The sequence below is a fragment of the Salmo salar genome, chromosome 09 (assembly GCF_965601325.2).
Source record: "Salmo salar chromosome 09, fSalSal1, whole genome shotgun sequence".
NCBI classification, from domain to species: Eukaryota; Metazoa; Chordata; class Actinopteri; order Salmoniformes; family Salmonidae; genus Salmo; species Salmo salar.
In genome coordinates this window covers 84,185,285-84,198,174 of record NC_138299.1, presented here as the reverse complement: position 1 = coordinate 84,198,174, position 12,890 = coordinate 84,185,285, and the positions used below count along the sequence as shown (strand labels likewise).

Here is a 12,890-nt window from a genome sequence, read left to right as displayed (position 1 = left end):
CCAAGAAATGTTGATTCAATATTATTACCTCAATTTAAAGTGGAGTCTGTGATTAACTGGACTGACTTACAGTACCAATCAAAAGTTTGGATACACCTACTCATTCAAGGGTTTTTCTTTATTTTACTATTTTCTACATTGTAGAATAATAGTGACGACATCAAAACCATGAAATAACACACATGGAATCATGTGGCAACCAAAAAAGTGTTAAATCAAAATATATTTCAGATTCCTCAAAGTAGCCCCCTTTGCCTTGATGACAGCTTTGCACACTTGGCATTCTCTCAACCAGCTTCATGTGGAATGCTTTTCCAACAGTCTTGAATGAGTTCCCACATCTGCTGAGCAGGTGTTGACTGCTTTTCTTTCACTCTGTAGTCCAACTAATCCAAAACCATCTCAATTGGGTTGAGGTTGGGTGATTGTGGAGGCCAGGTCATCTGATGCAGCACTCCATCACTCTCCTTGGTCATATAACCCTTACACAGCCTGGAGGTGTATGTTGGGTCATTGTTCTGTTGGAAAAACAAATGATATTCCCACTAAAAGCAAACCAGATGGGATGGCGTATCGCTGCAGAATGCTGTGGTAGCCATGCTGGTTAAGTGTGGCTCGAATTCTAAATAAATCACACAGTGTCACCAGCAAAGCACCATCACACCTCCTCCATGCTTCATGGTGGGAGCCACACATGCGGAGACCATCCGTTCACCTACTCTGCGTCTCACAAAGACACGGCGATTGGTACCAAAAGTCTCAAATTTGGAGTCATCAGACCAAAGGACAGGTTTCCACCAGTTTAATGTTCATTGCTTGTGTTTCTTGGCCAAAGCAAGTCTCTTCTTATTATTGGTGTCCTTTTAGTAGTGGTTTCTTTGCAGCAATTCGACCATGAAGGCCTGATTCACGCAATCTCCCCTGAACAGTTGATGTTGAGATGTCTGTTACTTGAACTCTGTGAAGCATTTATTTGGGCTGCAATCTGAGGTGCAGGAAGGGCCAACTCTCGGTCTTCCTTTCCTGTGGCGGTCCTCTTGAGAGCCAGTTTCATCATAGCGCTTGATAGTTTTTGTGACTGCACTTGAAGAAACTTTCAGAGTTCTTAAAATGTTCCATATTGACTGACCTTCATGTCTTAAAGTAATGATGGAATGTCGTTTTTCTTTGATTATTTGAGCTGTTGTTGCCATAATATGGATTTGGTATTTCATCAAATAGGGCTCTCTTCTGTATATGACCCCTACCTTGTAATAACACAACTGACGCATTAAGAAGGAAAGAAATTCCACAAATTAACTTTTAACAAGGCACACCTGTTAATTGAAATGCATTCCAGGTGACTACCTCATGAAGCTGGTTGACAGAATGCCAAGAGTGTGCAAAGCTGTCATCAAGGCAAAGGGTGGCTACTTTAAAGAATCTCAAATATAAAATATATTTTGATTTGTTTAACCCTTTTTTGGTTACTACATGTTTCCATATGTGTTATTTCATAGTTTGATGTCTTCACTATTATTCTACAATGTAGAAAATAATAACAAATATTTTAAAAAGCCTTGAATGAGTAGGTGTGTCCAACATTTTGACTGGTAGTGTATATAAAACTCAAAGCATACCGTGTTGATCCATTAGAACTACAGTAGCATGGAAACGAAGTCAGAGGAAGCATTAACACTGCCTGTGGCTATTAAGCCATTCCTGCATTGCACAGTACACATTCCACATACTGTACCTGAAAATACCCTTTGGTTTGTAATGACTTAGATGGAACTTAATTTTACATGATATGACGAAGCAGGCACACTATCTTCCTTCCTGTGTACTAGTATTTATAACTAAGTAGCCTACTGTACCCAATTACATGTTATACAACCACACTTGGAACGGCTTGGCTCGCTTGACCTTCTTGGGCTGCACTGCCATTGCAAACCTCTGTGCCATTTTCTGCTGTGTTACACAAGCACATTACTCACATCAAGGGCTTTATTATGTCTAGTGAATAAGGCACCTACACACCCAGTTGATGGCCCGGGCCAGGTACTGTTATATAAAGGCTGTTCAGCTGCAGCTGTCAAAGTGCAGATATGTCAGCCCAGACATTTTCTTCTATGATCAGAGTGTTAAAGCGTTACAAACCTTATTAAATGCTAGGTATTATTTATTTTTGACAACTTAGTGAATTGAGCTTCACCTCACTAAAGAAGTGTGATTCTACAGTTTTCCTGATGTCCATAGTGTCCACGTTTTGACTACTGGACCCAACTGCCAGTGACCTGGCGGGAGAGGGGGTATTTGTTACATCATGCAGATAAAAGCATGTACAGTGCTGAGAAAAAGTATTTGCCCCCTTCTAATTTTCTCTACTTTAGTATATTTTTGATACTTAATGTTATCAGATCTTCAACCAAAACATCTTATTAGATAAAGGGAACCTGAGTGAACAAAGAACACAAAAATGACTTAGTTATTTCATAAACAAAGTTATGCAACACCCAATGGCCCTGTGTGTAAAAGTAATTGCCCCCTTACACTCCATAACTTGTTGTGCCACCTTAAGCTGCAATGACTCCAACCAAATGCTTCCTGCAGTTGTTGATCAGCCTCTCATGTCGCTGTGGAGGAATTTTGGCCCACTCTTCCATGCAGAATTGCTTTAACTCAGGGACATTTGTGGGTTTTCAATCATGAATTGCTCATTTCAAGTCCTACCACAACATCTCAATTGTGATTAGGTCTGGACTTTGACCAAGCCATTCCAAAACTTCACATTTGTTGCTTTTTAGCCATTTTCATGTAGACTTGAGTGTGTGTTTTGGATCATTGTCTTGCTGCATGACCCAGCTGCGCTTCAGCTTCAGCTCACAGACGGATGGCCTGACATTCTCCTGTAGAACTCTCTGATACAGAACAGAATTCATGATTCCTTCTATTAAGGCAAGTCATCCGGGTCTTGAGGCAGCAAAGCATCCCCAAACCATCACACTACCGCCACCATTATGTCTGGCGAAAACTACATGTGAAGTTTTGGAATGGCCTACTCAAAGTGCAGATCTAATTCCAATTGAGATGTTGTGGCAGGACTTGAAACGAGCAATTAATGCTTAAAACCCCACAAATATCACTGAGTTAAAGCAGTTCTGCATGTAAGAGCGGGCAAAAATTCCTCCACAGTGATGTGAGAGACTGATCAACAACTACACATGTTGTATTCGGCGCATGTGACAAAGTTTGATTTGATTGCAGCTAAAGGTGGCACAACCGGTTATTGAATGTAATGGGGCAATTACTTTTTCACACAGGTGAATTGGGTGTTGCATAACTTTGTTAATTAAATAAATAAAATAAGTATATTTTTTTGTTATTTGTAAACTCAAGTTCCCTTTATCTAATATTAAGTTTTGGTTGAAGATCTGATAACATTCAGTATAAAAAATATGCCAAGACAGAGAAAATCAGACAGGGCAAATACTTTTTTTCATGGCATTATACTTCCAGATGACAAAAGTGGTTTGGAGAGGGGAGATAACCGAGGCACTGACTCATGAAATCTCTTTTGTGTTCCACAACCTTCCATTTCAGCCCATGGGTTAAGCTCGTGTGCATGGGGTGTTTTGTTGGAGGCACAGACCAAACATTCCCAAGAGTCAGGAATTTTTCAGTGGCAGAGATGTTTCCTGTGTTTCAGCTCATGTTGATAGCCCTCTCAAACGTTGCTTTTGAAAAGCCTTTGCAATCTAATGGCCCCCTCATCTGGTGTTTAAAGAATACGTATTTATTTAATTGAATTAGAGTAGACAAGTGTAATGCAAGATAAGACTATGGCCACATACACAATACAACTTGTACAACTGATGTAAAATGCATTTGACACAATGGTTGTGATACAACAGTCTGCCTGCACAAAAATCATTGCACAGTCATTGGGTAGTCTCCACATTGCCTGTGTACAAATGTTTTTGCGGACAAACTCTGTTGTATCACAACTGTTGTCACGTGTTGTAAACTAGGATGTGTACTCTTTAGTTTGACTATTCCTCATCACAGACAAGGCTTTGAGGGATACAAAGACAAACCCTGCAATATCCGCTGCAATATGATAACCATTATACAACACTTTGATTAGGCACATTAAAATAGCATGCATTTATTCGCAGCAGCTTAAGGCTGAGGGCAGGCTGTCTGCACATTACAAGCACAGCCAGCACAGTGTGACAGCATGGAAGTGTTGGCAGCATTGAAGCGATAGGAGACAGTATCGAAGCCAGAGCCCACCCTCTGTGCCATCCATCCACTGGCAGCATCTCAGAGCTATCAGCCACAGGCAGCAGCATCTCAGGGCTATACATTGAGCACCTAACACTGTATCATATGAGCTTGTGGCACACATAGTCACACACTTTTCACATGGGCACACTCTAGCCCTTTGACACACTGCCCTCTCTCTCACGCAGTTTCCCACACTGTTTACAATGGACGATCTAGCACTAAGTGTGAGTTCTGTCATCACATCAGCACACAGACAGGCACTTAACCTCCCAGATGCCTTTTCTGGGTAAGTTAGGTAACCATTTTTCCCACAATGCACTGCTTTGCCCTACTTCTGTCAGTGTGTTACATGTTTTATAAAATTGGGGGAAGGTGTATCTGCCAAGTTCCAATAGCAACCCCTCTAGTGACCTTATCATTTCTGTTACATAACCTTACTTGGCGTGTAACATAGGACTAGTGTTATGTGGCCAGTCTGGCCAGGGCACACTGATGAGGGATCTGTTTTAAGGCGTATACTGAGAAAGAGTATCTTTATACTATCTAGTTCCAGTGGGGCTCTCGGTACAGTTGAATAATATTTGGCTTAGTCGCTTCACACCTTTGAGATCCCATTTGTCACTCACTAAAGATTGTTTCTGCATTTTTCTGTCCTGAACAAACAAAGCATGACACCTTATTCAAAATAACAAAGATGGGGGGAAAAAAGAGTCCCTTGCCATTTTGGCACGATTCCTGGACCGACTGCTGAAAAATGCCCTCTCTCAAAGGCAGAACAAGATACCCTGATCCTCTGCAGATGCTAACCCCATTTCAAAGTTTACGTAACGTCTGACTGCCTTGTTATGTAAGCCCTATTAAACATATCCCCATGGCTTCTCCCTCCCTCACTCCCACCAGACAGACAGCCTGCTAATTACATTGGTGCTACTTGTCCCCTCTTCATCGGAGTCCATTATCCCTCCCAGTCAGGGAGGTGCGGTACAGTATGGGTAAGGTCATCTCCTCCAGCAAAAAGGCAGAGCTGCAGAATGTGGGGCAGTGGGGCAAGGGGAGTGGAATAGTGTTTCCTTCCTCCTAAACCGTGACCTACATTCACACTGTTGTGTAAAGCCAATGCAGCCTTACATAAGCTTTCTGTTATGTCCCAACATTCTAGATGTTTCTAAAGAGCTATATTGATACTACTTTAGACTAACACCGAACCAAAGGAGAAAAATGTTGAACACGGGACGAGACAGATGAAATACCATCTGTTTAGCAGTTATTCCACTAATTAAGAGCCTTTTTTATTCAGAAGTGTGTTTTCTGTACATTGTATAACATTGCAATGACTACATTTCCATCAAAACAGAAATATGTCAGATAAGATGCCTACAACATACATTCCATTTTTTTTGTAAACACATACAGTTAGAGGCAATTATACCTGTGTTATACAATCACCCAAAAAAGACTCCATCCATGGTCACCTCATCTCCATAGAAACAAATGACATGTACATTTTAATTAGCATGTTCTGTGGTGGAAGAGCTACAGGTCAGTGTGTCAGAGGTAGATGGCTTCAATCATTAGAGCAAGGTTCAATGTGGAATTCAAAAAGGGCAGGAAGATACTACCGTTGAATTTCTGTTGTTTTGGCATTTTCTGATGTAAATGGGAAAAATGCATCTTTGCATAGAATTTGGCTTACATGCAACAGCCATATCAAATGTATATACATGCAAATGTGTGATGTTGGAGGAAAAATTATCTACTTGAATTGACATGCCAATCAATGAACTTTTATCCTGACATTTAATTCAACCAAGGCTCAATGTTGTTGTTGTATATGAAAGTCCAGCTGAAAATACTCAAATTGTGTTCTTGCATTGAGATGATTTTCATTTAGTTGGGATAAAATACACAATATAATACCAATATTTGTAACAACAGCAATACTCACAATGAACCAGGACTGGAATTGTTTAAAATTACTGTTTGTCTCCTCAGCAATAGTTTGGACTTTAAGCCAAGTCTTCCTCGATGGAACGCTACCTTGAACCCTGAATTCTGCTACATAGTTTGAGCTTTATGGTACTGGCATCATGGAGGAAATCCAACTTAAGGCACTAAATGTTGAAAAAGATTAGAAATCACTGAGTGTTTGATGCTACAGTTTATGATTCCAGTGGACAATAACTGGAATGACAAGATGATGACAGTTCAAATGTCAGAAATAACTATTCCAACTCCTTCATGAGCTTTTAGAATGGTTAGACTGCTGCCTGTTTCATCTGACTGTAATGTGGTTTGGAAAATAATTTCAGAGTGTTTTGGGCAACCAAATGCAAAAACGTTTTTCTAAAACCAAACTGAGAATATTGGAAAGTGGTAAAAGTGGCAAGGCTGATAAATCCTTCACGCTCTACAAGTTGATATTTCCCTCGTCTACAGTTATTTGCATGTTCACATTCACATCGTTGTCTTTTGTATACAAGCCAGGAATCACGCTGCACAAGTGGTAACCGTTATTGCAATCACTTTGAGTTTGTTCGTCACTTGTGCCATCTCTAATTTAAGACCATATATGTTTCAAATAAGAGACAAGGCAGCCCTATATAAATACAATAACTTACAATTGGCCCTTGGAATACAAAACATAATTGTTCTTCTTGAACACATTTCCACAAGATTTAACATAACCATCCTGGTTCAACATTGTCTGTATAAAAAGGTGATCATCATAACAAAAATAACAGTAGAAAACTATTTTTTTTTTAAAAGTCTGTCAGACAAAGAATCATGTAACATCCAACAAAACAATAAAAGGTTTTCCTTTCTTAAAGGCAAATCTCACGACCCATCTTTGCTCACCATGAGAGTATCACTTATGCTGCTGCTGCAAAGTAGGTAATATAAATAACAATACATATTCCATCGTAAGTAGGAGATAGCTCCTTTCAACTGGAGGTGTATCACACTCATCTACACCAAAACAGGGATGAAATCGTATTATCTGAATGATATAGTTAAAGCAGCAGCAGAACCTGTACTGTTCTGTATCGTCATTTTGTTAACTCATTTTCTACATTTTCAGGGGTTTTGGTTTTGATAATATGTAATTTGTGGTGGTTAATAAACCCTATGGAAATAAAAAGTTATGTATGTAATAGTTTAGAGTTTGTCATCCCTCCCAGGGATGTAAACATGTTGCATGCACACGCTGTGTTTATAAATAATAACAAAAACTAAATCAATCATTATTGTCTTTAAAGCACACCGATTAAAAGATTCAGTCCATAAGTAGCCTCTTCTAATCCTTGGAAGGAAGAAATAATCAGCATCACATTTTGGTAATCTAATCAAAGCCCACATGCCAATAACCTATTTACGCAGAAGGCTTTCGTTAACATTTGGTCTTCCTGACAAAACAGACATCCACATGGAGGAGATGGATGGTTGTGTGAGGGTTGGAGTTATCGAGAGGAGCGGTTGCGGGTCATGAAGAGGAGCACTCTGCGGATGCCACTGAGTCTGTCCTTCAGGGAGGTCAGGGCAAGGAAGGGCAGCTGGGCTCGACCCTGCAGAGGAAGGACTGCCAGCAGCCACCAGCACCAGGACGGCCCGTTGGGACAGGCCTAAAGGGGAAAACCAGAAGAATCCATCCATAACCTGTTCAATACAAACTGTGTCGTATCAAAATAGAGTTAACATATATACGATCTGTATCCAGGGTTCACATATTTACCTGTGGTTCAGAGTTTTTCTCCGGCATGGGCCCAAAGTGACCCACGATCCTCTCCATCTGTTCTGCTTTGAGGGAGTTGACCCAGATTAAGGCCTGGTCATACACTGCATCATGGAGACTCTGAAGCTCCTTCTCTGTCACACCCTCCACCTATACAGAATAAAAACAGCCTTTATTAGCACAGTGAGATACACTAATACACTTTAAACATGTTCAAACAAGTTCAGAGAACATTCACGCAAATGCTTGAGTTTATGTGATTAACAATGACCTTAATGTCTTCCAGGTATTCAATGTCTGCTGTGTTGTACCCATCTCTCTGGTGTTGCTCAATTACTTTAAACCTTCTTTTCCCGATGGTGTCAACAATGGAGCGGCCATCTGCAAAGAATTCCACGTTTCGGATCTCCAGGAGGCAACCGTAATCTGCAAATCTATGGGGATGGAAAAAAAGTAGATATGGTAAGCAAATAAGACCAAAAATGTGCTTAAGCCATTCACAGGGGGACCAAACAATAAAGTAGGCTATATAAACTATCTGAAGTTGCTTATACAAAATGACATGCAAGACCTGCTCAGTTCTGATAATAGCCTAAGGCCCTCAATGGGGCCAAACAAGAGAGTTGACCCAATGGGGACAAACAAGAGAGTTGGGCCAAACAAGAGAATTGACCCAATGGGGCCAGACAAGAGAGTTGACCCAATGGGGCTTCTGAGTTGTTAACATGAACTGACAGATGATGCCGATATCCCCGGTCTGACTGAGGAACATGCAACACAATGTCTCTCTGCTTTGTACAGGCTTTACTCACCCTTTGAGGTTATCATCGAGGCACATTCCAAACTGCTTGGTACCCATCTCCATACACCTGCGGATCATCAGCCTGTAGCAGGGCTCAAAGACGTGAAGAGGGCATGGAACGGTGGGGAAGGCCATGGTGCAAACAAATATAGGCACGTTCTTGTTTAGACTGCAAAAGAAGAAATCAAAGTAGAGAAAATTATTCGTTTGAGGAAATAATATATCCAAAGTTACAGGTGAAGAAACATAAATGCCATGTTACATGTCTTTGTTACACAGTACTGGATCAATGGGGTAGTGTCTGTATGCTGACGTGATTCTTACTTCGATAAGTCTGCAATCTCCTCCGCGTTGACTTTCTGCCTGTCCATGAGCTCGGATGGCAGATACTTGCAGATGAGGTTCTCCACCAAGACAGTCTTGTTGTATTTACTTTCTGACAGATACTCTTTCAGATCCATCTTGCAGAGAGGACATTTGGGGTTGTAGTCCAGACATCGCTCCAGGCATTTCAGACAGAAGGTGTGTCCGCAAGGAGTGGTGACTGGTTCATAAAAGAGCCTAGGGTATACCATGGAGAGAAAGGATACTCAGAACGTCTCACACTACTCTATTGTTGATTACTTTCAGGTTCTTATTTATAGCGCATTGCATTTCAATTACAATGTTTGATAATGAAATGTAAGCTATAACGGTGAAAATAAGGCTAGATGTTTACCTATTCATCTTTATTGCTTAATACTATCAGAAAGGAAGATTGATATCTTGTGTTCACTTGTAAAATAACTGACTTGTGTCAGGCTGAGAAAATAACTTTTAATCCAAGAATATCAGAATCAAAAGCAGAACACTATATTATTATCCTTAAGTGGCAAATACTACAATTCAGCTACAAGTATTGTCATGGATGGTAGTACTCACCTCATACACAGAGAACACTCCAGGTCAGTCGGGTCTATGAGGCCAGCAAGTACTGTACTCCAGGAAGTTGCCTGTTCATTCTGTGTCACTTCTGTAAAGGAGAACCATTTGAGTTAGATAGTGAATCTCAATGACTACTTCACTTACAGTAGACATCATGCCAATAAAGCGCCATCGAATTGAAGAGCATTTAAGGGGTGAGACAAGAGGCATTTAAACTTACCATATCTGGAACGCTTGCAGATGTCGCTACTGTCCACTTGGCTGTCCTCTGATGAGCTACGTTTGAGGAAGACGCTCCTGTTGGTGACGCTGGGATGGCAGACATTCACCTGATTTTCTATTTTCTTTCCGCTGCATGTCTCAAACGAGCCATCTGTCTTAGATTCACTCACCGTGGGCGACAACGTCAACTTCTCGTCAGAGGCGATGATATTCTTGTATTCCTGTGAGAAAGGGTGATGATATGAACTTACCAAAATGTCCTAAGTTCATGAGCTCAACTCCAGGCACTATATGATAGTACTGTATTATATAGAAAAACTCAGAAGATAGATGACTTCTCTTACCTTGTAAGATGTGGTGATGATGCAGCTTGAGGTGTTCAGGACGCCACCTTTAAATCTACTTCTGGAAGATAGTAGACTTGTGCAGTCCAGGATTCTGTTGTGTACTTGATCAGTGACAGGGGCCAGGAGATCACTCAGAATCTTTTGCGCCTCTGTTTTTGCCAGTTTACTCTCAGGGTCTAATGCAATGACGACCAGGTACTCTCTTAACGCTTCTTCACATTTCCCCAGAGTGACAAGAGCTTGTGCTTTTCTAATATGTCCCTGGAAGAAAAGTAATGTTTAGTAATCAGTACAAACCTACAATTTCTTTGCATTGTGAAGTTCTGATGATAGATCTAAATTAAACATGGCAAAACATTCAACCCTCACCATGGACCATAGAGGCATGAGTTTGCATGCCATCTCTGCATCATGAAGGGCATCCTGGTAATTCTTCAGACTGGAATTGATCTGTGATCGGTTGCTGTACAGAACATGGTCCCTTGGAGCTGGAAAATAAATACAACATACTGAAAATGATCATCTATTAATTATTCCATCATTCTATCATTGAATGTCACACAAGACCAGTGTTCTTTAGATCACAGTGAAAATGTGGGGATTTTGGGTTATTGTTGAAAGAGATTGTTGTTCAACATTTGAAGAAGTATGTTTAATCAATAATGACAGTGGAACCAATACTCCCGTGTCTACTGTTGAACTTTAATTACCCTTGACCCACATTTATTTTACTGTTTGTTACACAATCACAACAAAATGCCATGGCTCACATGTTACTCAATGTTTGGTCACTTAGCCCAGTGTTTCCCAAACTCGGACCCTGGCCTAGCCTACATAACATTTTATTTAACCTTCACACGCCCATGTCTGACATAAGCACGACTCTCTCCGAATTAAGTGGTTATAGCCTAGTAAAACAGGATACATTTTTATAATAATTTCCCCATCGAAATCTTACAATGTAGCGCAGTTTACACCACACGCTGCTGATTCAGCTGTCAATTAAACCAGCCCCATGGGCACTGAAAACAGTACCCTACATACTGTTGCAACATTGCATAGGATATAGGCCACCCATTTAATTTAATTCCATTTAGAATGAGTTTTGAACATTGATTGAAATGAAAAGGTAAAATACCATACCTATTTGTATAGCTTCGTTGTATTTTTCCAAAGCAGAATCCATTTTCTCTGAATATAGTCCATTCCCCTCACGTCTCAGATGAACAGCAAGTAATTGAACTGGAAACCACTTTGATAACAAGTTACTAAGAACAACATTTACTCTATAATTGTCCACATCATTGAATTTGGTCATGTCATTGCACTCTTTGCAGCAGACAGGCATTTCTTCTCTGTCCAGGCACTTTTTGCAAAAGCAGTGTCCACAAGGCAAGGTAACTGGCTCGTATAGAAATCTATAACATATTCTGCAGGTAAATGCATCATATCCAACGCAATAAGAGTTCGTCTCCTGCCTGTTGCTTTGACTGTCTGTCCCATCATTTCTTTTAATACTGTTAGAGAGATATTTAATAAGATTCTCCAGATGGACTGGTCGGAGTCTCCCGATTTCAGCCGCTTTTCGGTAGATTTCGAAAGCTTCGTTCAATTTGCCAGCAAATGCCAGGGCATCGGCTCGTTTCACCAACAGATCTTGCTGCTTACCAGGGTCACGGAGGTGCAGCATTTGACATTCGTATATGTCTGCTGCGAGCCCGAAGTTTTTAGATTTAAACGCTTCTACCGCAAGAAGCAGCATACAATCTGTACTATCCGTTCCCATGATGACTGCTGTTGTGTAGTAGTCTCGCGAAATTAATATTTCCTTTTTGGAAGTAACAGGTCGTTCTCTATTTATCTCATTTTCTGAGGTCTTCGCCCCTGTTCAGCTCACTACTCAGACGATATGATAGCACACCATAAATAATATTCAATTTTTTTTAAATAAATAAATAAAAGTTACATAAACTGTCATGTGACCACAGCCAGCTGTTTCTATTGGACAGGTTTCTAACGCGGTTGCCTAATAACAATTCAGTTGTAACACAGAGAGCGTCTGGACTGAGGATAGAAATGGGTCTAATGCGTAATACTTGTATAGATGTACGTAGGTTGAAGGCATTCCATCACTGGTCTCTTGGACAGTAGAGTATATGGCGCGGCAGGTTGCCTCGTTACTGGCGTTGGGCCAGTAACTGAAAGGTTGTTAGATCTAATCCCCGAGCAGACAAGGTAAAAAGCTGTCGTTCTGCTCCTGAACAAGGCAGTTAACCCACTGTTCCTAGGACCCTCTAAAATAGGATCCAGAGAACCCTTTTTGGTTCCACATAGAACCACCACAAGGGTGACATTTGGAAGCAGATGTTCTATGTGCTACCAAATAAGGTTTTATGTGAACTGAAAAGGGTTCTATCTGGAACCTTATTTTCAGAGGGTTCTCCTACAGGGACAAAAGGTTCTACATAGCACTCTTTCTGAGAGAGTATGTGGCAGTAGGCTATAAAGTGACATAATAGTCTATTATAATTACAAATTCGTAAGCTTGTTTTACTAATGTGACACATTAATTAGGCACTGTGCTAGAGGCAGTATT

General features: G+C 40.6%; 1 protein-coding gene across 1 annotated transcript; it reads right to left on the bottom strand.

The window, feature by feature from the left end:
- Positions 1-5,525: 5,525 nt before the first annotated feature.
- On the bottom strand, positions 5,526-12,236 carry LOC106611988 (LON peptidase N-terminal domain and RING finger protein 3). Its single transcript, XM_014212733.3, has 10 exons — positions 11,438-12,236; positions 10,664-10,782; positions 10,292-10,555; positions 9,946-10,168; positions 9,723-9,813; positions 9,126-9,362; positions 8,812-8,970; positions 8,271-8,433; positions 8,000-8,149; positions 5,526-7,889 (listed from the first exon to the last, which is right to left on the bottom strand). Exons 1-10 carry the CDS (start codon positions 12,078-12,080, stop codon positions 7,728-7,730), a joined length of 2,211 nt encoding a protein of 736 aa, XP_014068208.1. The 5' UTR covers positions 12,081-12,236; the 3' UTR covers positions 5,526-7,727.
- Between the last annotated feature and the right edge of the window lie 654 nt (positions 12,237-12,890).

Bases quoted from the DNA above. Each gene is read 5' to 3' on its own strand.
- LOC106611988 (XM_014212733.3), bottom strand. From the start codon at position 12,080: ATGGGAACGGATAGTACAGATTGTATGCTGCTTCTTGCGGTAGAAGCG. The intron at 10,783-11,437 runs GTATGGTATTTT...TTTATTTTCCAG, and splicing joins CAACGAAGCTATACAAATAG to CTCCAAGGGACCATGTTCTG. The intron at 8,150-8,270 runs GTCATTGTTAAT...TATTCTGTATAG, and splicing joins AATACCTGGAAGACATTAAG to GTGGAGGGTGTGACAGAGAA.